At 38.4% G+C, this 25,706-nt stretch overlaps 1 protein-coding gene across 1 annotated transcript; it reads right to left on the bottom strand.

Annotated features, from left to right (window-relative positions):
- Positions 1-302: 302 nt before the first annotated feature.
- Positions 303-1,260, bottom strand: FTMT (ferritin mitochondrial). Its single transcript, XM_001088733.5, has one exon. It carries the CDS (start codon positions 1,173-1,175, stop codon positions 444-446), a length of 732 nt encoding a protein of 243 aa, XP_001088733.2. The 5' UTR covers positions 1,176-1,260; the 3' UTR covers positions 303-443.
- Between the last annotated feature and the right edge of the window lie 24,446 nt (positions 1,261-25,706).

The following is a 25,706-nucleotide window of genomic DNA, read 5'->3' as shown; positions in this document are numbered from 1 at the left end:
TTTTCACAGTACTAAATATTCTTCACTTATAGTTATTTGTATATTTTTATCCATTTTCCCACTTTAGCGTTTTGCATAAGGTATTGAATATAGCAGGCACTTGTTGAATTAAAAATCACAGAATTTAAGTGTAGGTTCATATTCTGATAATACTTGGCAACTGGAGAACGTTAGTTTGCACCCTCTTTCAGTAGCTTTTTGGAGTCCTTTTCATACCATAGTTATCTGGGCTATTCTTCGAGCTGGGAAAATAAGTGTCTTGATGGTTAATAAAAAGTCCTTGTTAAACATGGGCAAAACTTTTTTTTTCTACAAATCACTTTATTGCAAGAATAGTATAACAGAAAAATATAAAGATGGAGGTGATTTTAAGGGCAAGAAAGCAGGAGACAGCTGACTCTGGTCTTTGAACCCAATGACGTGGGAGGAAGGCAGCCCATTGCTTAGTTCTGCTTGTTTTCATTTCCAAGGGAATGTATGTCAAAAAGGTACTCCGCCAGGCCAGCATCCGGGGCCCCCAGCTTCACTAAGTTGTGCACGTGGTCACCTAGTTCTTTGATAGACTTCACCTGCTCATTCAGGTAGTAGGTTTCCAGGAAGTCGCACAAATGGGGGTCACCTTTGTCAGAGGCTAGAGTGTGCAATTCCAGCAACGACTGGTTCACATTCTTTTCCAAGAGTAGAGCACACTCCATGGCATGCAGCCCGCTTTTCCAGTCGTCCTGGTCCGGCTTCTTGATGTCCTGCAGGCAGATCCGGCCTCCTCGCTGGTTCTGCAGCCTCATCAGCTTCTCCGCGTGCTCTGTCTCCTCTCGGGACTGGTGAAGGAAATACCTGGCGAAGTTGTTCAAGGCCACGTCATCCCGGGAGAAGTAATAGGCCATGGACAAGTACACGTAGGACGCATAGAGCTCGAGGTTGATCTGGCGGTTGATGGCAGCCTCAGAGTCGGGGTGGAAGTTCTGGCGCACCCGAGAGGAGCCGGCTGCGGGACAGGTAGGGTCCCCGGAGGATGCGGCTGCGGTCAGGGTGCGGCGGGGGGCGATCGGCCTGGGATCCGAGGGGCGGCGCCCCGGGGCCCAACGCAGCGGAAGCGCGAAGCAGCGGCGTACGGGGCGCAGAGACGCCAGCGAAGGGCTGATGTGCCTGGAGAGGAGCCTGAAACAGGACAGCATAGCGCCGCCTCCTTGGAAGTGGGGAAACTGAGGCCCGGCCCTCTCGGGCCTCAGATCCGATGATCTGGAAGCGTCAGATCCGATCAGAATGTGGCCCTAGGCAACGGCGACTGCGTCACACGCCCCTTCTCTGCCAGAGGCGCAGGGTTCCACGCGGAGGGCGCCGGGGAAGCGCCGCCGGGGTCGCTGGGGACTTGCGTGGGGCGCCGCCCAGGCGGAGGCGAGCGCGGATGCCCAGTTACGATTCCGTGAACATTCGCCCCCACCGTCGACACGAGATTTCTGCTCTTTGGCGATTGTCACTGATTTCACCTGCTTGAAAAAGGCTGTCAGGAGAGTAGGCACTAGGACTTCCCAAAGAAGGGACCAAGCTGTACTCCCTCTTCTTCTCTGACCTTTTCATAAGGACCAAGAGTTGGATGGGCAACACAGTGAAAAGGGTGAACCAAAAGTCACCATTTACCTGTGAGAATAAAGGTCCACATCCAAAGCAGGTGTACATAAATTAACTGATTGCTTAACATGTAAGTATGGAAACAATTGCCAGCATAGTGGGCACATTTTTAAGACTGTTTCTTTTAAAATACATGCATAGTTTATTTTTAAATATAAAATGTATCTTCATTGTAAAGAAATGAGATACCATAGGACGGGCGCTGTGGCTAACGCCTGTAATCTTAACACTTTGGGAGGCCAAGGCGGGCGGATCACTGGGTCAGGAGATCAAGACCATCCTGGCTAACATGGTGAAACCCTGTCTTCACTAAAAATACAAAAAATTAGCCGAGCGTGGAGGCGGGCGCCTGTAGTCCCAGCTACTCGGGAGGCTGAGGCAGGAGAGTGGCGCGAACCCGGGAGGCGGAGCTTCCAGTGAGCCAAGATCGCGACACTGCACTCCAGCCTGGGCGACAGAGCAAGACTCCGTCTCAAAAAAAAAAAAAAAAAAAAAAAAGAGATACCGTAGAAACCCTAGGAGGAATAAAATGCCTCTGAACTCAAAATATGTACTTTCCTATCTTTTGTTAATGCAGAGATTATATCCTTGTAAAAATGGCTCTTTAAAAATTAAACTTTAAATAGCATTTAGTTTTAAAATAGTATTTATGTAATTTTTGTGGGGTACTGAAAAAATAAGGGTGAGCACACAGAAGAAAATTCAAAACAACCCTAATTCGTCTTCTGCCCAGAGATTACTATTGTTAAAATGTTGATGGTAATACTCAGAGGTTTTAAAAAATGAAAAACGTGTATTACAGACACACGAAAGTGAATATAAACATACAAAAACAGCTTTATATAGAGATATATAATTGACATACAATAAACTGCAGATGCATATAGTTCATGTAAATAGAGTCAACGGTATGTGTTCCTTTGTACCTGCTTTCTTTTAGTCACCATAATTATTTTAGGATCCATCTATACTGTAGCTTGTTTCAGTAGTTCCTTTTATTGCTGAGTAGTATTCCATTGTATGGATATACCATAATTTGTTTATCCTTTCATCTGATGATGGACATTTTGGTTGTTATAGTTTTTGGCTATTAAAATGAAGCTGTTATAGACATTCTTGTACTAGTCTTTCTGTGGTCAGATGCTCTCATTTCTCTTGATAAAATACCTTGTAGGAAAAGCTGGATTACATGATAGGTATATGTTTAATTTTTAAAGAAATTTCCAAACTGTTTTCCAAGGTGATTATGCCATTTTACATTCCCATCTGCAGACTGTAAGAGTTCAAGTTCCTTCACATTTTATGTTTACACATGGTATTGTCAGTCATTTAATTTTAATTAAAATTTAAAAATTTCTAATGAATGTGTGCTGGTGTTTCAATGTGTTCTTAATTTGCATCTCCATAATGATTACTGATGCTAAGTATGTTTGCACCTGCCTTCTGTCAACCACATATTTTGGTGAAGTGTGTATTCAAATCTTTGTCCATTTATATATTGAGCTATTTGTTTTTGTTATGATTGTTTGATTCTTATGTTTATTATCTGGGTCTTTGATAATAGTACTGTCTCTATTCAGGTCTTCTTTATGTTATCTGTATATTACTGTTTCTATGTTACTTTCCTTTATTTCCTTGGTCAGCTCAGATTGTCTTTCTAGGTTAGTTGCTTCAGTTGTAAATTGAGGAAACTACTTATCTCCCATGGGTGGTTGAAAGAATTAAATAAGAGAATGCATACAGAGCATTTATCACAGTGCTTGACACAGGATAAGCACTTGGAATACCCTTTAATAGTTATTGGATAATTCCTGTTTAATTATTAAAAATTAATTGTCTTAATTATTCAGTAAGCAAGTGTTATTGTTATTGAATATGAAAAGAACTTTACAGCTTACAAAGGATGTTTACAGATGTTATATTGTTGCTATTATGTATGGGTAGTGAGGTGAAAATTCTTGTATTGTATGGGAGTGTCAAACTTGTAGTTTACTAGTAAGCTCTCTGCTCTCATATAGCTTCTTAAAAGGTGCTGTAAATAAAAGGGATGCTTAAGATCTAGTTGCACTTAAACTTTGCTACTAGAAGGTGATTGATATTCGCCAGGCAATTTCTCACTAGTTTTCACTTCTCCACACCCATCTTTACTTTTATTTTTCCCCCATTTTTTCTCTTCTTAAAATGTAGTTCCCTAAAGAGAGGTTATGAAAATGATTGTTTAGAATAGTAGTAAATGCTGACTGCTGCTACTAGCGTTTTCGGAAAATTGATGTTCTTCATATAAATGTTTATCCCTTAAGTAATAAAATGCATAGATATAAAACAAATGTAATACATGAAGCGTAATGCAGAAATGCCATTAAATACAATACACATTTAAATATTATGTTAATTTGTCGAAAGTGTTTCTTCTTCATATTACAAAATGTGTCATATAATTTGCTAGACTTTGAAAATGCGAGGATGTGATAGGTCTTATGTTTATATTATGGGCATTTTGATTTCTAGTATTTATAGTAAAATTAATGTTCTAAAAAAATACAAACCTAGACGATTGCCCACCACTCTTCACAACTCATTTCTTTCTTAGTTGTAATGTCTTCTTCTCTTCCTCTAAAACACCCTAAGCTTTTAGGCTTCTCTGGATTTCTCTCTGCTTCTTCACTTTCCTTTCCTCGCACCCAGAACTCATCTTTCCAACCTCCTTTAACTGTCTCATCAAATATATTACATTTTCTGTAAAGTCTTACATAGTATCATTCAGAATTAATCATTACTTTGTATTTGGTTAAGTACTTTGCTTATATCAAGAGCATATTGTATTATGTTATAATTCCTTGTATATACATGTGTGTATGTATGTGTTCTTAAGGGCAGAGCCTACTATTTACTCATTTTTAAATCCCCAGGCCCCAGCCTACAGCTTGACACATATTAAAAAATAAACACACATAAATGCTTTAAAATGTCCAAATAAATTAGAGTAGAAATTCTTATTTTGTATGGTATACCAGTTGAGCCTAATACATTTTATAAAGTATATCAGGAGACATCTTCACTTTAAATTATTTGAGGCTTTGCAGAAAATCTCTGTACTTGGTGGTTTCAGTCTCCAAAGGAATAACAGTATTCACTTATTTCTCCTTTATAGATATATTAGACAATCATTGATTATATATGTGAAAATGCTTTGCCAATGGGAAATTAACTATATGAATGTGGATTTTTTTATTAAGCCATGTTTTGATTTATGTAATATGTAGATCACATTTTATTATATTCTTTACTTGAAAGCACTTGATTTTAAACACCAAACATTTTTTAGAATTTAAATACCTTGAAAAATCTTTGAAGAATATGCTACTCTTTTACATTAATAGATGAGAGCAGTCATAAACAATGAGGAAAAAAGGTAGAAAGTAATTTGATCCCTTTATATTTGCATTTGTAATGAAGACATTTTTCTCTTTTTCTCATTTTAAAAAAATTCTCTTTTATGTAACAAAGTTAGTCATGTACGCAACTCTTCATTTTCATTACTGACCTTGGTCCCTTCTAAAATTGCTTGCTGTCAGAAGCCTGTAATGTGATGAAGCCAGGGTGGAGATAAGTCCATTGATCACTATGGATTATGCACTTGCTGTTAATGGAATATTTGTGGGTTTTGAATAGAAAATAATAGAGGGTTTGTTTTCTACTCTTTGGGAAAAGAAAAAGCATATAACATATGTATTGCTCTGTTATCACTAGGAAATCTCAGAATTCTGAAGAGAGTAGTTGGACTCAGCTATGGAGTACTTTTCTTTGCCTTAGGCTGGGGTCCACTGAAAACTGGGAACTTTTTAGATAAGAACCGTATATAAGTCAGAACCAAACTCCCAAGTGTAGTACGTACTGCCTTTAAAACCAAAAGAAGTCTAGCAAATTCTGCTTTATTCATTCATTTTATTCATTTAGGAATGGAAGTGCAAGGTGCAGTAACTCTTTACCTTGCAAGAGATATTGGCTTTTCCTAAACCACTGGACTCTTAAAACTTCACCAATATTCCAGTCACTGGTTACGTTTCACCCTCTTAGCTGACTGTCCAGAGCACTTTTTTACTTATTAGGTCTATTAACTTACTGTCATCATTCCAATATGGTGGAATGTTCAAATGAGCCAGTTGTCTTTAGATTTATCATGACAGAGAGCAGGCAAGTTAGCATATCTCTGGAGCAAGACTGTGAATATATACTGCTGCCCATCCTAGATGGATGTAAACTACCTCAGATGCTTTCATGAAGAATACTGAAAATTACGTATGCACCCAAATCAAAATTCACATACCATGAACTGGAGGCTTAGTTGGTCTGTTTTAGTAAAGACACCACACCCAGAATAACAGCTGTGATTGTGGATACTGCTTGGACAGTCCACCATGCTTCACTAATATTCTTTTGTTTTTTTGCAGAGTCTACTTGGTGAATTAAATGGTGATAGAGTGGGAACCAACACCTCTGCCTCATTAATTCTTTAGGGGTAAAACTAACCTCTGACATTCCAAACAGGATATGGAACTCATTAGTTTGAATAACTTTGATGAACGGGATATTTCAGGGGCTTCCTCTTGAGTTTTCTGTGGACATTTTTACTCCATATGTCAAGGAATCAACGTGAGGGTCCTGGTACCTGCTAAGTATATTCATTCCAGTTATGCATTTAGGAACTCAGAAGATGGCAACTAGTAGGTCCATGGATATACTGTATCCACAGTGAGATAACTGTGGGGAAGGACTTCATTTGTCACATGTCTTCCCTCTACCTTTACTGTAATAATGGGCTATGGTGGTGCTCTGGGTTTCTGGATATTAACATCAGTTGGACTCTGTATCCAACAATCCTCAAAGAACTGAGTATTTTTCTTTATCCAGTGTATTATTACACAAGCAAATGCCCATAGGTCCTTTTAGGAAAGGAAAGAGTTAATCCAAACTACATATACCTGCAATCCCAGCACTTTGGGAGGCTGAGGAGGGAGGATTGCTTGCTTGAGATCAGGAGTTTGAGATCAGCTTGTGCAACATAAGGAAACCCCATATCTCCAATAAATAAATAAATTAGCTGGTCTTGGTGCTGTATATCTATCCAGCTACTTGGAAGGCTGGGGTGGGAGAATTGCCTGAGCCCAGGAGTTCAAGGCTGCAATGAGCTGTGATTGCACCACTGCACTAACAGCCTGGGTGACAGAATGAGACCCTGTCTCAAAAACAAACAAAACAGCTATATCTACTTGCTGAGGAGTTGCAGGGTCATTCTACAAGGAGAAACATGTTCGATTGATATGTCTGGGTGTGAGAGCTGGCTCATGTCAAAGGCCAGGTACAGTGGCTCTTTTCTGTAATCCCAGTACTTTAGGAGGCCGAGGAGGGAGGATAGCTTGAGCTCAGGAGTTTGAGACCAGCATGGGTGATATAGTGAGATCCTGTCTCTATTTAAAAAAAAAAAAAAAAAGAAAAGAAAGGGAAAAAAAAAAAGAACTGGATGATGTCTGGAAACTAGACAACTGATTATAAATTTCCATTGAGGCAGCTGACATCATCCACTCTGGACCCCTTTTTATTATTTTCATGTATCTCAATCTGGCTACTCACTTGTCTTGCCACTAGTAACAGCATGGTCAATAGGCATTACCATAGGTGTTGGCAGGTCAATGCCCCTGGTTGCCATTTGATCTTCTGGCTATTGTGGTAAATTCAACTTACCTCTCTCTGGTGGATAAATGCTGTTATCTGGCCTTGCTATTCTGAATCCTGTCACACTCGTTGATACTAGGGAACATAGTTCTACATAACAGCATCTTTAATAATTAGTCCTGGCCTATATAACTGACCGTCTGAATGCTGTTCATGACTCGTTCATTATCACATTCATTTTTGCCTTGTGTAAACGGCGTACTCTGGCCATCTAAGGAATGTGGTCATCTGGTGGATTCTTGGGTCTTATACAGTAAATGCATTCCAGCATGCTCATTTTCTGAACTTGATCTCTCCCTCAATTCTGCACAGGCAGTTCTGCTATTTCTGTATCTTTTAACATGTAGTAACAGATTTTGAAGATTTCAAAGAGCCATCCAGCAGTGTATTAATATTTTCTCTAGGGACTCTTGTCAGAGAATTAAATCTTTAGTCAGGGGAAAAGTGCCCCCACATCAACAAAACGTGCTTTTTTTTTTTTTTTTTTTTTTCGAGACAGAGTCTTGCTCTGTCGCCCAGGCTGCAGTGCAGTGGTACGATCTCAACTCACTGCAACCTCCGCCTCCCAGGTTCAAGCAATTCTTTTGCCTCAGCCTCTCAAGCAACTGGGACTACAGGCATGTGCCACCATGCCTGGCTAATTTTTTGTGTTTTTAGTAGAGAACAGGTTTTGCCATGTTGGCCTGGTTGGTCTCGAACTCCTGGCCTCATACAATCTGCCCACCTTGGCCTCCCAAAGTTCTGGGATTACAGGCATGAGCCACCATGCCTGGCCAATTCCTACTCTTACACAACTTTATATTCCAACTCCTCCCCACTCTGCCACAGTTTACACCCTCAAGATCCACTCCCAAGCATTCTGTCTCAGTTGATGCCAGTATATATTAATCAGATTTGTAGCTCCCTCTAAATATAAACCTTCTATTTCACAGCAGAGTTGGCATCAGTATTTCTCTGTTTGGGCCATGCTTAATGATGGATGCCTAATTGTTGATGTCAGAGTGACTGGGTTGAATAATATCCCCCCAAACTTTATGTCCATCCAGAACCTGTGAATGTGACCTTATTTGAAAACATGATCTTTGCAGACATAATCAAGTTAAAATAAGATTATTGGCTTAGGGTATATACTAATTCAATGACTGATGTCCTTATAAGAAGAGGGAAATTTAGACAGACACATAGACACAGAGGAGAGAAGACCATGTGAAGTCAGAGGTAGAAATTAGAGCAATGCAGCTACAAGCCAAGGAGCACTAAGGATTGCCAGTAACAATCAGAAGCTAGAACAGGCAAGGAAGAATTCTTCCTTTGTGTCTTTGGAAGGAGGATGGTCCTGCCAATAGATACGTTGGTTTTGGATTTCTAGCATCCAGAACTGTAAGAGAATAAATGTCTGTTGATGTGAGCCCCCTAGTTTATGATACTTTATTATGACAACCATAGGAAACTAATACAAGGGGCCATCAGGGGCAATGTGGATTGATTTTGAGGAAAAGCATTGTCCTACTAGCACCAGCCCTGTTGATGCCTCTGCATAGTCACTGATAGAGGTGGGTTTGCTTCTTTCTTCCAGCAAGAAGCAGTGGGCTGCTTTTGCAAGCCAATATGGTTCAATAATAAGCCAATAAGAAAATCTGGCAGTTGAATGAACTTATATGCATTTTACCCAGATGTTTCTATTCCAAGTTTCAGTCTTTCTCTATCAGAGCCATAATTTTGGTGAAGGCAATGAATTCAGCCTTCAGTGAAATTCTCCTACTTTTACAATCAAGTCCTGATATGGTTTGACTGTGTCTCCATCCAAATCTCACATGGAATTGTAATAATCCCCACATGTCAAGAGCAGGGCCAGGTGGAGATAATTGAATCTTGACTCGTGGGGGTGGTTTCCCCCATACTGTTCTCGTGGTAGTGAGTCAGTCTCAGAAGATCTGATAGTTTTATAAATGGGAGTTCCCCCTGCACAAGCGCTCTGGCTTGCCACCATGTACGATGTGACTTTGCTTCCCCCTTTGCCTTCTGCCATGTTTGTGAGGCCTCCCCAGCCATGTGGAACTGTGAGTCAGTTAAACTTCTTTCCTTTATAAACTCCCCAGTCTCAGGTATGTCTTTATTAGCAGTGTGAGAACAGACTAGCACAGGTCCTGTGCCTTTTCTTCTGCTCAGGCTGCTCTCGGACTCCAGGACAGGGATTTGCAAATTTCTTCTAGAGACGGCCAGACAATAAACATTTTAGGCTTTGCAGGCCAGTCTCTGTTGCGACTATTAAACTCTGCTCTTGTAGTATGAATGCAGCCATAGTAAATGAATAAGCATGGTTGTGTGCTAATAATAATAATGCATAATTTATTTAATAAATTGTATTGTGTATATTTGAGGTTTACAACATGATGTGATGGGATACATATAAACAGTAATATGGTTACTATAATGAAGATTAACAGATTAAAAACGTCTGTGATCTCACATAGTATTATTGTGACAAAAGCAGCTAAAACTACTTATTTAACAAAAATCCCTAATGCAATACAATTGTATTAAGTGTAGTCCTCATGTTGTATATCAGATTTCTATACTTGTTCATCCTACACATCTGCTAATTTGAATCCTTTGACCTACATCTCCCCATTTTCCCTTCATTCCCCCTACCCCGGTAACCACTGTTTTATTTTCTATGTCTGCATATTTTACCTTTTGCTCCCCTTAGATTTCACGTATAACTGAGATCATGCAGTATTTTTCTTCCTGTGGCTGACTTACTTCACTTAGCATTTATAAAAACTATAGGGGATCAGATTTGGCCTCAGGTCTGGAGTTTGTTGACTCCCGCTCTAGGACATGAGGGTCCCTTTAAATTCCACCATGAGGGAATTTCTGATTTTCGTATCATTAAGCTGGTAAGTAACTCAACTGAGCCTGCCTTTTTCTCTTTTAAGACATTAGTATCACCTAGTTAAAAGCAATCAATTCCACATTTTCACGATAGTCCTAAATCAAGACAGATACTGCCCAAGCCAGGGTATCTCTTTGTATTTGTCCCAGTTAAATAGGTGAATATTCTAGTAATTTCAGTGCCATAGAATTCCAGAAACTATCACACTCATCACCAGTATGGTGGAAAGGGAGTATGGTGTTTTATTATTTGCTAAACATGTGATACATCTCCTGAATCTCATCTTAAATTTGCTTCTCAGGAACACTTTCGGTAAAAACCATTTTAAGTTAAATTGGTAAGCAGACCTTGACAAAAAGACTCATTCTCCAGTGATTTATTAAGGAAATACTGCCAGGAGAAACCAATAAGGAGCTAGAGGGAGTACGAAAGGGGGAAATAATAAAAGGGCCCGATTTCAGCAAAATCCAATGAAGATAAGACTTGGATGTGCAACCTCTGCAATTGCACAGGGACCTTCACTCAGAAGGGTTCTTGGCTTACTGTTCTGCTGTTATGTCTTGAAATTCTTAAACTTTATCTTTGAATTTGTATTTGTGATTGAAGTTTGATGGGAAAATGGAGCACACAACTGAGCAGATGAGAGAAATGCAATTTATGTGTTTGCCATTTCTTGCCTTCCCAAAATTCATATGTAGCATTTGCAATGTCCCACGAGCATTGAATTTTGGTGACTCGGCAGTAGTGGGAGTTCAGGAAGACTCAAAGCAAGCACAAAAGTGGATTGAGTCGATGAGTACATCAGGGTGCCAACAGCTCTTAGAAGGTGATTTCCCTTTAAAACAGCACTTGCTGAGACTGCAGAAAGAAGTCAATGGCATTCTTAGATACACAAACAACCAAAGAAATATCAGGTTTATTCTTACTAGTGTTACCTCCTTGTGTTAGTGACTACTCATGCTAAAACCGATGACACAGAAGGAAAGTGGGAAATAAAGCAAACCATAGTTCATTTTTCTTTTACTCCTTCCTTCTCAGTAAGCCAAAGTAAGAGTTGATAAAATGTGAGACCATCAATAAATGAAAGAAAAACACTTCCGTTACTTTTGTGTAGTGTATGCACTGTTTTGATAACAATGAAATACATGTGCATGTACAAACTACAAAATACAAATTGGGTAATTAGAGATTTTGCATATGAGTTAATTGCTTTTATATTGGTATTAAAACAAGCATTGCACAATCTAAAGATGAATGGTGAAATACAGGCTTACGATTCAAAATTTTAAGCTTTTTTAAATTTTAGAATGACATAAAATAGCAAATAAAAACATCATGACGAGAGATCATAGAAGAAAAAATATTCTATATTTTAGTACCTCTAATAGCACTTTGTTTCTGCTTTTTGAAGAAGGTGGCCACACGTTTTTATTTTGTACTTAATCCTCTGTGCAGGTGATATCAGTTGACTCCACAGGGAAAATCAGGAACACAGAAAATCAGGAGCTCAGAAATGGTCCTAAGATGGAGTAAGGGAGTTGGGCTTTCATACTCTTGCAACAGCCACTCACTGTCTCAGGACCACTCTGGAAAGATACAAACACCCATGTTCTATGCTGGTTTTCCTGTCCTACCTGTAGTCTGAGGACTGATATCCTAATTGAGTTATAACTTCTCTTGTTAGAGGCAGCATACTGAAGGGGCAGAGAGGCGCACAAATAGAAAATGTTTACAAGAGGATCTTGGGCAGAATACCAACACCTACTCACTTGTTGTCTGACCTAATGTCTTATTGTGATCAGCACAGGATCCAGTAGAAAATAGATGGAGCATGAAAATTAGAATTCTAGAAAGGTTTCATAGAAGGATTGTATACAAATGTATGTGAAGCGAGGTCAGAAAAGTTAGTTGAGCGACCTGGAGTTAGTCTCAAGGGGAGGCGTTATCAGAACCCAGGTGAGAGTGAGCTATTCAGAGACAATCACATAGAGCAGGGGCACCTGGTCAAGGAGCAGAGCGTACCTCAGGAAACTTTGGAGGAAAGAATTTAGGAGAATGAATACTCTGGCCTCTATCTTCCCTTGGATCTCTTTTTAGGTTGAATCTAACAGGAAGCCACGAGGTAGTGAATCCTTTGTTGTAGTGCATTCAGATCAGCCCCTGGGGAAGCAAACAGGGTAGGGGTGGATTTGTTGGGTCAAACATAAGGTATTAGGCTTTCTGATACTCTTCCAATCTACTGTCCATAGAGAGGCCATAGATAACTTTTTAAAGTATAAATATGATTAAATTATTCCCATGCTTTAAACCTTTTAGTGTTTCTACATTAAACTATAGTCCTGCAAAATATACTCTCTGTTGCTGCCTTGTGGCTATTCTTTTGCCAGTTCCAGCATCTTTTACTCTCCTCCAACCCCAATATGCTCCAGTCATTATGAACTTTCTTTTAGACACCAGATGTACCATTTGTTCTTTCCCACAGGCTTCTGTATGCTATGTCCACTACCTGGATCACTGGGCCACCCAGGACTAATCACAGAGGGAGTGTGGGCAGAGGATTACAAAGCTCTTTCCCCTTCTGTGTGGAATTATAACCACCAGTTAACTGTCTGGCTCTGTTAAAACGTGGAGTCTATTTCTAGATGATCTTGCTTATGGAAACATTACCCTTGATTGGCAAAGTAACATTGGGCTTCTCTGAGTGTGGTGACTTATTTCTGGTATATTCTTCGTGTGGTCACTGGAAAGTATGGAGTTGTTGTAAGAGAGTGGCTCTTGTCAACTACGAGGCTTTCCATCTGGGGAATCTTCTATATTCATTTTATGTGGATCCTGTCTCTTGGCTTTTGAATTGTTACACAGGGGAGAAAATAGCTTCTGGAGAGCTATGTGAATTGCTGTAAGAAATACTGCAGGTGTCCACATTGATGAGGAATGCTTGGTACTAGGTTGCCAGTAAGCTGCAGTTCCTGTTTTGTCCTTCTTAGTGGCGTGTGCTAGTGTTGTAAATTTAAATATTTAGTTGAACTCAAAAAAACCCTTTGGTAGCTGCTGAAGGGAATAAAATTAGAGTGGATTTATCCTCTGACAGCTCCCATGCTGCTCCTGCTTTTCAATAGTTCTGCAACTGTGTCTACTCTTGCCCTGTCCTTTTGTAGCTTTGTCTGCTGGCTAATTTCCATCATTCTTTGCATCATTTCTTAGACAGTTCTTAGAAGCCTTCATTTCCCTATAGGACATCTCAACTCCTTGTACTTACTCTGTCATAATACTGGATTATAATTATTTACTTTTTTACTCCACTAAATTAAGAGATTCTGGTTGTTGGGAATGTCCATTTTCTCACTCCTGTGTATATAGCATTTAGTATGATTCTCGATACAATGGAGTCAATAATACTGTTAATGAATATAATTATGAACTAAACTTCCCTCAAGTCCTCAAACTTTCTTAGTTACAAATTATACTTTAGGAACAAAGTCTTGGAGAGTTATAGTTTTTTAAATTTAATTATAGTTCATTTAATGGCTTATTTTTGTCTAGCTCTATTGCTGGTAGAGGCCAGTGGCCACATATTTTCAGCCCTACATACTTAAAATTAAATAAACAGTTATCTTCAACTCATCTCAATTCAGTTCAAAAAATGTCTTTAGAACCTGGTTCTAGAAGGGTAAGAATCAAATAATACTGCAAATGAGTAAAAGTAACTTGGATTGTATGGCCTGTATGGACTCATGGCAAAGTGGTAGAGTCACATTTAATCATAGAAAGTCAGCTATGTTAGCATCTCAAAGCAAGCGCAGGAGATGGATTAATGAATGCCTTGTAGAGAAGGTAGGATTTGACTACAGTCTTAATAAAGGTTGGGGGATGATGACTGTATGCAGAAAAAATAACATCAGAAACTTAAAGGTGACAGGTCAAACTTACATTTGGAGGAGGAAAAGTGCAGACAAAACTTCTGTGGTGCTTGGTCAGATATGGCCAGTGTACATTGTACCTTAGAAGAGAATGGGTTTGAAATTGGGCTAGAGTTTTAAATCTTCTTTCTAGCTCTAAAGAATTTAATAGTGTGTATATCCTTGCTTGCTGTAATATGGAAACGATAATCTTAGGAAATGATAAAGTTCATGAAACATACATATGCTGGCCTTTATGTGTGCCAGGAGTAGCAATTTCAAGTGCTAGAACTCGTGCAAGGATGCTACTTCCACCAAAGATGTGGTTTACCACTATCGCTCAAGTTACATAAAAGAGAGTACTTTCAGTTCATGAATTGGACATAGAAAAACCAAGGATGACTGATGACTGTAAGTGTATTTTTTGTAAACCTGTCTGCTTGTTATTTCTTAATTCTTTAACATTGGCTCACAAGTAAATATCTTTGAAAGTGCTTATTTTTGTTAAATGGCTCAAGACACTGCAGATTTTATGTCACCAAAACCTTTTTAATAATTACAACTTAATTCTCATACTTTGAACAATTTCTATAACTTAAAACAGGATATGGTAATATAACATTTAAACATAAGCTCTTGGCTTTCTCCAGTGATTATAATGAAGAAAGGTCATAGCCACTGAGTGCTTGTATATGGAAAATACTATACAAGACTTACTAAGAGCATCCTTTCATTGAAACTTCACAAACACACTGTGCAGTAGGAATCAGTTTACCCATTTTTCTCTTTACAAATTGCAGAGAATATGCACACATTTATTTTCCATTTTATATAATTTGAATGAATAGAGAAAAATGTTTCTGATAATTCAGTTTTTAATCAAAATGGGAGAAATATTTTAGATGTTGAATAACATGGCAGTGCTCTATTGTTGTAGGAAAAAAATGAAAGGGTCAATTTTCTTCAGAATGTTTACAAATGTAGGTTTTGTATTTAGAATAGTCAACCACTCAATTAACTAGAGTCTGCTAACCCCATTTAGTCACTACTATATCTTGGAATATTATATGAATCGTGGGAATCTATAAGGAAAGAAAAGGCACTAATCCTGTTCTCAGGAATCTCATACAAAATCCTATAATTTAGCCATTCCATTTTGAGAAATTTGCCATATTGAAAAAAGGCAAAAGTATACACTGAAGTACATATTGATTCAATATCCTGTATTGGAAAAGGAGGTAGTATACAAAGATGTATGTTAACTTCATTGTGGTGTGGTATATAACAATTAAAAACTGAATGTAAATTATCAACGGAACATTAACAAATTACTGAAGAGTCATACCATGGAATATCACTCAGCCTTTTAATAAAACAAAGTATAGTCCTCTTTGTGTTAATATGGGGAGATATTAAGAAAATATTATTAATGGGAAAATCAGTGTATGCCTGTGTATGTGATTCTATATTTGGAAGGATTAAAAAAGGTGAATATGTAAGTATGTGTACACACAGACACTGGAGAGAAAGAGAAAGACAAATGAATAAATACAGTAAAATGTCAGAAAAGATTGGCACCAAGCTATTAACCATGGTAACCTCTGACCATCACAATTGTATGCATTGGAGAAAGGAAATGTGACTTTAATTTTTTGTACATTAACATTTTATACATTTTAAAATAGTGTGATTAAGAGCTATTTTACTTTTTCAGTATTTAAATTTAAAAAAAATTAAAAGAGACTTTTGAAGATGCTACATCATCATAGATGGGAGAAATAAATCTCAACATAGGCTAATGACTTTGGTCTACTCATCTGTCTGAGAGTAGTGGAATTTGTGGCACAGGGAGAGACATGGGGATGACAAATAATTTGCAGAGATCAAGAGGCAAATTGAGATGGCAATGTAGGTTAGGAAATGTTAGTTAAGAATTAAACAGAGTAAGTTGTACAAAAGATTATGAACAAGTGTGCTTGCTGGAAGGGGAATGGGGATTTGTGCTAACTAGAATCAAGGGCTGTTGTATTGTCATAGGTATTGCAGTGATTTCTATATTCAACCACATTTTAAAAATGTTATTCATATTTTATTAGCATTACTATCAGTTATATTTTCTGTCAACCAAATTATTAACTTGGTCCACTTAGATATGAATTACAATATAGTAAAGAGAATACAGGTTTTACTGACATCTTGTTTTTTTCCTGGGGTAAAAGTAATACAAATTTGAGTTCACAAACCTTCACAATGATTTCTTGCCTTTGAGCATGAATAAATTTCTGTCCAAAAATCTGCAATGAATTTTAATAAATCAGAGTTTTGTGCTTCATTTAATTATAAGTCCAAAGCTAAGTTGTGAATATACCTTCATGATATAGAAAAATGGTATCACCAAATTTGTCACTCACCAAATTAATGACATGCACTCATGCGGGCCTATTGGAAAAACACTAAAATAAATGGAATATGGAGCTATTTTAGGATAGTGTATGCAGGACACTTTTGACATTGTCCCTTATCACCCAATAATTGTTTCCCTAAATGTAGAAATTAGTCATTTTTACCCAACTAATTTTTCAAAATCCCATTTTTCCCTTTTTCCCTCTATATAAAGTGAGATTTTATTGCTTTGCATTACTAAGTACCCGTAAGGTACCTGGCATTCACAGTTTAAGGTCCCTGTCTGTAGCACATTTGTAATCACATTTGTAATCCAATCCAGAGAATAGACAGCTGGATCAAGCATGTTATAAAATATGGTATACAAATATTTTACTTCTCTTGCTTTCTCTAGCAGATAAACTAGTTCTCGGGGACAAAACCAGTTACAAAGATTGCCAGAGTATCATTGTTGTGGAATTCATAGTTATTCATATTTTTTTGGCTTTAGGAGTCTGCACTATTTTCCTTGATCTCTGGATTCTATTTGAAACCTCCTAGACCTTAATCTTCTCTGGTTAACTATTTGCATTGTAAGGCTTTGTCTTAGTCTGTTTTGTTCTGCTATAGCAGAATACCACAGACTGGGTAATTTATAATAAACAGAAGTTGATTGGCTTACAGTTCTGGAGGCTGGGAAGTCGAATGCCAGGGTGCTAGCAACTGGTGAGACAGCCTTCATCATAGTGTGGTAGAAGGGAAAAGAGAGAGGGAGAGTGAGAGAGAAAGTGAGTAAGAGTGGCTGAACCCACTCCTGTGATAACAGCATTGGTCCATTTATGAGGACAGAGCCCTCATGACCTAAACACTTCTTACTGGTCCCATCTCCCAATACTATCACAATGGCAAGGAAATTTCAACCTGAGTTTTAAAGGGGACAAACATTGAAACCACATTAGGGTTGCATTGTTACCAGAAGCAAATCTGTATGGGTCTTTAGCACCCTCAATTCTAGCCTCTTCAGAAGAAAGAATTCAGGCCAGGTGCGGTGGCTTGTGCCTATAATCACAGCACTTTGGGAGGCCATGGTGGGGGGATCACAAGGTCAAGAGGTCGAGACCATCCTGGCCAACATGGTGAAACCTCGTCTCTACTAAAAATACAAAAATTAGCTTGGTGTGGTGGTGTACACCTGTAGTCCCAGTTACTCAGGAGGCTGAGACAGGAGAATCACTTGAACCCAGGAGGCGGAGGTTGCAGTGAGCCGAGATTGCATCCCGGCACGCAGCCTGGCGACAGAGTGAGACTCTGTCTCAAAAAATAAAAATTCAAATGAGGAGCATAAGGCAGAGGAGATACTGAAGCAAGTTTTAGAGCAGGAATGAAAGTTTATTAAAAGGATTCAGAGCAGGAATGAAAGGAAGTACACTTGGATGATGGCCAGTGACTTGAGAGATCAAGTGCCCTGTTTGACCTTGAATTTTTTATGTTGGCATACTTCTGAGGTCTTGCATCCTTGCACCCCCGATTCTTCCCTTGGAGTGGGCTGTCCCAATGTGAGTTGCTTGCTAGCACTTGGGAGGTGAGCATGTACAGTGTTTACTGAAATTGTACACATGTTCATTTGAGGCCTTCTTCCCTTACCAGTTAAATGTCCCTGGAAGATCACAAACCAGTCAAACTCTGCCATTTTGCCTCTTAATGTGTATGCTTGAGCCTACTCGCGTGACTCCTTAGATCTTACCTGGAAGCTGCTGATCACCAGTTTCAGGTGTTACCATCTACTGGTAGACAGCCGTTCCCTGGTGCCAGCTGTGACCAATTATTATTTTAGAGAGACAGAGTGACAACTGCCTGACCATCATCTGATGGTCACCTGACATTCCTGGTGTGTGTTTGGGTCAGGGGGAGCCCTTTCCCGCCCTGCTCATGCTTGACTAGTTACCTGCTATAACAGTATTATACTGGTAAGTTTGCTTGGTGACCTGTGTTGCTCCACAATCATTCAGAGTCCCGCCACCTAACACCAGGACTGGTATCTATGGTTGTGTGGTTTGTGCTCTTTGTAGAAGTGGGCACAATGGAGGGGTTTACAAGAGGTCAAGATCCTGCTTGTGCTTCCTGTTTAGTCTGTGTCCATTCAATAAAAGGAAGCCCATAATTCACAATGCTGTTCATGTGCCAATCTGGGCCCAGAGGGGTTGCTATTTTTTAATTTGCACAAAGGTGCTTTATGACCTGCAAGAATCCTTATAAATGTGATACTCTTTCCAAACACGGATCTCATTGTCAGGGTTAACTCCTTCTGTGTTCGTAAAGGTCTTGAATAAGACTTTGTTTTCACATTTAGAAAGCATCTCTAGAGGAAAGACCAGCCATTGTTGTTTCATATTAAACTGATGAATTCACACAATAGTTGGAAGAGCTATTTTCTTGGAGGAATTAAAATAGAGATTTATTTTTGTTTACTAGTAATTAAGTATTTATTGGTCTATGGAACAAGCTTTAATTTTTAAGTGAGACTTCTTAACACTCATTATTTTCCTTTTAAATTATTTAACTTGTAAACCTTCAGTTTGATGCTTATACATTTATGCAAGTGCCTTTTATGCTTTAACAAAAGTGTATTTCAGCATTACTTGAGATGAAAATTTATTCTTCACAGCATGTGTGAGCCTAAATGTGTAATGTGTGTGTGTGTTTGTGCATTAGCATTTATATGAACAATTCTAATGTGAATGTGTATCATTTATGAAGAACCTCTAAATTGGGAATATCTTCTACTTTGATGAAAGCAGTTAAGAAAATAAAGTTACTTCTATATGTTTAAAATGATCTAATTCACAGCACTCTCAGCATGTTCCTTATGTGATTGCTAGAAATATTTTGAAGTGGCAGTCTTGGTGAATCATTTTGACACAGAGTATTCTGAAAAGCCTTGAGAAGTCTTTAGTGCTGTGAGGTGTGATTTTTGCAGACATGCATGATCATTAGTAGCTGTCTTTTGTCATATCCAACACTTTCAGTTTAGGACCAACCACAATCAAGAACCAAGTTAGGGAGAAAGACACTCAGAAAAGATTTACATTTAGTCCTCTAACCATGACATTGTCTGAAATACCCACAGGTCACAGGATTGGCTTGATTCCGCCTTATTAAAAAAAAAAATGTAATGGTGAAAATCCGATAGTCTTATAGCATTTCTGTCTTAAAACCAAAAACGTAATAGTCTAATAAGGAATGTATTACAAAAATTATTTAGAAAGCTGGAAGGGACAGATTTTGTGATTCACTATTGAAATTTAAATTTAATCCTTGATGATGCTTATATAAAGAATTATATAAATAGAGCGAGACTTGATTTTTTTTTTTTTAAACTTTGGGAAATGATGAATGAATGGCAGCTATATGTGCAGCACCTATAGTTAAAAGGCAGGTATGAATGCTATACCTGTTTTTGATCAATGCTGTTTTTCTATTTTATTTATAAAAATCTGAGAAAATGATTGTTATGAACTAAAGTTTTCTAAGTCTTTTACATTTTGGCTCTTACATTTTGTTTCTGTCCAATGTTTTAACCCCATTCTGCTGAACCAGGAAAACATTCTTGGCAGAAATACAGAGGTCAGTTTTCAGATTTGATTTGTGGGCTAAAATTGAGTTTATTAATATTATACCAGAGAATGTTATAATTTTATTTTCAAATAATGGCATTTAACAATTACTTGATACTTGGAAATTATGTGTGAAGGTGATTTTAAGTAATGTAGAAAGTACAAATTGGTTTCCAACAATGTCAAAACTATCCCACTTTTCTATATAAAGTAAGTTATATCTTACTTTATATGGAAGAATACATTACATTTAAATGTGCTTATTGGAGCCTTTAGTTCAATAGGTGCAAACAACTGAATTAGCCAGATATCATATTGATATAGAGTATTTGAATTAAGTATCATATATAAGAAATGAATAGTGATTAAGCAGAACTACCATCTAAAAGATATATTACTAAAAGAATGTCAATATAATAAATGAAAGGCAGCCTCCACCTTCACCCCAGATGTCTACCTCCTGGTATACTGGTATACACACCCTTGTGTAATCCCTTTCCTTTGATTGTGAACTGGAGTTACTGACTTGTTAATGAATAGAATATGGCAAACATTATGGAATGTCACATGTAACATTAGGTGAAAAAAGACTGTGACTTCTATTTGGGGAGTTCTCTTGTTCTTTCTTGGATTATTTTTGCTGTGGGGGGAAACCAGTTGCTATGTCATGAGGCAGACGTCTGCAGGAGACTGAGTGAGCTTACATGCAGGTCTTCTGAGACCTGCCAACTGCCATATGATTTACCTTGGAAGTGTGTTCTCTTCCTGTCCAGTCTCAGAGGAACACAGTTTCAGGTAACACCTTGATTGCCATTTCATGAAAGACCCTGAGCCAGAGGCACCAAACTAAGCTACAACCAGACTTCTGATCCACAGACACTGGGGGATAATAAAGGTCTGTTGTTTTCAGCTGTTAATCTTACTATGCAGTGCTAAGTAACTAATACAACATATTTGTTAATTTATTAACTAGTATTAACTCATAACCACTGGTCATTTTTATTTTAATAAATATAATTTTTATATGCTTTCTTACTAAAGACAGCATGAATTGGATAATGCAGATCTATAGAGCATGTGAATTTGTTTATATTGCATGTTAGTGATATTTTTAGGAATAAATTATATGTTTTAAAGGGTAGGAAAATTTTATATTTCATAGTGTATATTTGATTTCTAAATTTCAGGCATACTTAAATTCAGGGAGGAAAGGGTGAGAATTTAGAAATAGAAATTATAACATAAGATAAAATACATTTATTTTAGACTATTCTGACCATTGGTCTATATCATCTTTTGATAACCCTGTGTTTAAAATTAATTTCATGTAGCTCTTTATAGCACAGAATTGCATGTATTGTTTATATACTAAACAGGATTTTTCTGACCCTCATAACTTCCTTCAGTGGATCCATGCCTCTTATTTCTATGGATAAATAAATAAGATAGAGTGTGTTCTACTAAGGGTTTAGATTACAGATAAATGGGTATTTTACATAAAACCATGCTGCCGCCTAACAACATTATAGAGGATGTCAAACAATACTTTTAAGTATATTTCAGTAGTATACAAAGTGTCAACAAATTGATTATGACAGTTTCAATAGGTGATCTCAAAACATTTTTCAAAAGTAAAATTTCCATTTCTAATGCAGTTCCTAAATAGGGCAACGACTGTTATCTTTATGAAAAACACAAGAGCCCCTTATGACAAACCCATAGCCAACATCATACTGAATGGGCAAAAGTTGGAACCATTCTCCTTGAAAAATGGAACAAGGCAAGGATGCCTATTCTCAACACTCCTATTCAGCACAGTACTGGAACTCCTAGCCAGAACAATCAGCCAAGATAAAGGAATAAAAGGCATCCAAATAGGAAAGGAAGGCAAACTATCCATCTTTGCTAATATGATTCTATACCTAGAAAATCCTAAAGACTCTGACAAAAAACTCTTAGAATTGATAAACAACTTTAGTAAAGTTTCAGGAAACAAAATTAATGTACAAAAATAGGTAGCACTTCTAAAAACAAATATCCATACTGAAAGTGAAATAAAAAACACAGTATCACTTTCAATAGCCATAAAGAAATTGAAATACCTAGAAATACAACTAACCGAGGAGGTGAAATATCTCCTTTACAAGGAGAACTACAAAACACTGCTGAAAGAAATCAGACGACACAAGTAAATGGAAAAACATTCCAAGCTCATGGATTGTAACAATCAACATCATAAAAATGTCCATACTGCCCAAAGCAATTTACAAATTCAATGTTATTCCTATCAAACTACCAATGTCATTCTTCACCGAATTAGAAAAAAAAAAAATTCTAAAATTCATATGGAACCGGAAAAGAACCTGAATAGCCAAAGCAATTCTAAGCAAAAAGAACAAAGCTGGAGGCATTACACTACCCAACTTCAAACTGTACTAAAAAGCCACATTAACCCAAACAGCATGGTATTGGTACAAAAACAGACACTTAAACCAATGGAAAGTAACAGAAAACTCAAAAATAAAGCCTACATCATCTGATCTTTGACAATGCTGAAAAAAATAAGCAATGAGGAAAAAACTCCTATTTAGTAAATATTACTGGGATAATTGGCTAGCCATATGCAAAAGATTGAAGCTGCACCCCTACCTTTCATCATATACAAAATTTAACTTCAAATGGATTAAATATTTAAATGTAAGACCTCAATCTATGAAAATTCTGGAAGACAACCTGGGAAATACTCTTCTTGACATCAGCATTGGCAAAGAATTTTTGTCTAAGTCCCCAAAAGCAATTGCAATAAAAACAAAAACAGACAAGTCAGACCTAATTAACCTAAAGAGCTGCTGCACAGCAAAAAAAACTATCAACAGAGCAAGCAGATACCCTACAGAATGGGAGAAGATATTTACAAACTATCTGACAAAGGCTTAATATTCAGAATCTATAAGGAACTTAAATTGATAAGCAAAACCCAAATAACCTCATTTAAAATAGGCAAAGAACATGAACAAAACACTTCTCAAAAGAGATACAAGATCGCAGCTCCTACTCAGATAGAGCAGTGTGAGGAGGCTTGCATCGTGAATTTTGGCTCCAGAACAACTGAAAGAACAAACCAGGAATCCCAAGAGGACCCACAGGCCCTCTAACAGAAGGAAGCAGACTGTTCCTGCAGGACCGGGAGACACCCCAAATACTGTGAGTGCCCCAACTGTGGAAGTGGGAAAGGGAGATTTACCACTCCCAAACACACCCACCTCCACTGGGAAAACTGAAGGCCTAGTTTGCAGGAGAAGTTTCCAACCTTACTTGGACCTGAGTCAATTTAGAGAGCTGAGTGAAATACAGGGGTAGAGGAAGCAATGGGGAAGGCCTTGGGAGCTGGCTTGGTCCCCAAGCAAGCCATTCCTGCCTGGCACCACAGAGATCCTTCTGGAGGGTGGCCAGAGGTGTGGGGGAAAACACTACAAGAAGGAAGTCTCCGGCTGAATTTTGTAACAATTTGGACTGAGAGAGAAGAATCCTGGCCAGAAGTCGGGGGAGGGTGTGAATCTGGCGTGTAGACTCCACAGGCTGGGGGAGAACCAAAGTCCTTTTCTTTCACAGCTGGGCGGTGGGTAGCCTGAAGGCAAGTTCTCAAGCCCTGTTCACCCATTGCCTAGAAACAGACTCGGGGCTGTTAGTGGGCGCATGGTGGGAACGAGACCAGCCCTTCAGGTTGTATGGGAGCTGGATGAGGCCTATGACTTCTGGCTTTTCCCTACTTCCCTGAAAATCTGCATCACTCAGCAGAGGCAGCCATAATCTTCCTAGATACATAACTCCATTGACCTGGGAACCTCGCCTCCATCCCCCACAGTAGCTGCAGCAAGACCTGCAGCAGGACCCCCACAGCAGCTGCACCAAGGAGAGTCTGAGCTCAGACATACCTAGCCTTGCCTCCACCTGATGGACCTTCCCTACCCACCCTGGTAGCTGAAGACAAAGGGCATATATTCTTATAAATTCTAGGACCCCACCCACCACCAGTTTCTCTACACTACCACAGCTGATGCTGTCTGGAAAGTGCCACCTCCCGGCAGGAGGCCAACCAACACACAAATAGAACATTGAACCACCAAAGCTAAGAACTCTCACAGAATCCATTTCACACCCACAACTCCCACCACCTCCACCAGAACAAGTGCTGGTATCCATGGCTGAGAGAACCATAGATGATTCACACCACAGGACTCTGTGCAGACAGCCCCTGGTACCACCCTAGAGCTGGGTAGACTTGCTGGATGGCTAGAACCAGAAGAGAAATAACAATCACTGCAGCTCGACTCACAGGAAGCCACTTCCATAGGAAACGGGGGAGAGTACTACATCAAGTGAACACCCCCCAAAATGTGAACAACAACCTTCAGCCCTAGACCTTCCCTCTCACAGAGCTTACCCAAAAGAGAAGGAACCAGAAAACCAACCCTGGTAATATGACAAAACAAGGCTCTTTAACACCCACACTCCCCAACATAAAAGCATACTGGCTCACCAGTAATGGATCAAAACCAAGAATAAATCCCTGATTTACCTGAAAAAGAATTCAGGAAGTTAGTTATTAAGCTACTCAGGGAGGCACCAGAGAAAGGCAAAGCCTGATGCAAGGAAATCCAAAAACCTATACAAGAAGTAAAGGGAAAAATATTCAGGGAAATAGATAGTATAAATAAAAAACTAAAAACTTCAGGAAACATTGGACACACTTATAGAAATACAAAATGCTCTCGAAACTCTCAGCAATAGAATTGAACAAATTAGAAGAAAGAATTTCAGAGCTTGAAGACAAAGTCTTTGAATTAACCCAATCCAACAAAGACAAAGAAAAACAAATATGAACAAAGCCTCCAAGAAGTCTGGGATTATGTTAAATGACCAAACGTATTGAAGTCTAAGTTTGGAAAACATATTCAAGGGAATAATCGAGGAAAACTTCCCTGGCCTTGCTAGAGACCTAGACATCCAAATACAAGAAGCACAAATAACACGTGGGAAATTCACCACAAAAAGATCATTCCCTGGGCACATTGTTATCAGGTTATCTAAAGTTAATTTGAAGGAAAGAATCTTAAGAGTTGAGACAAAAGCACCAGGTAATCTATAAAGGAAAGCATATCAGATTAACAGCAGATTTCTCAGCAAAAAACCTAAAAGCTAGAAGGGATTGGGGGTCATTTTTAGCGTCCTCAAACAAAACAATTATCAGCAAAGAATTTTGAATACAGTGAAACTAACCATATATATGAAGGAAAGATAGTCTTTTTCAGATAAACAAATGCTAAGATAATTAGCTGCTAAGATAATTAGCTGCTACCAAGCTACCACTGCAAGAAACTGCTAAAAGGAGCTCTAAATCTGGAAACACATCAAGACAAAACCTCTTTAAAGCATAAATCACTTAGGACCTATAAAACAAAAATACAAGTTAAAAAGCAAAACCAAAAATCCAAGGTACACAGACAACAAATGGCACAGTGAATGCAATGGTACCTCATATCTCAACACTAA

The sequence above is a fragment of the Macaca mulatta genome, chromosome 6, assembly GCF_049350105.2.
Source record: "Macaca mulatta isolate MMU2019108-1 chromosome 6, T2T-MMU8v2.0, whole genome shotgun sequence".
NCBI lineage: Eukaryota > Metazoa > Chordata > Mammalia > Primates > Cercopithecidae > Macaca > Macaca mulatta.
This window is presented reverse-complemented; position numbering and strand designations above follow the sequence as displayed.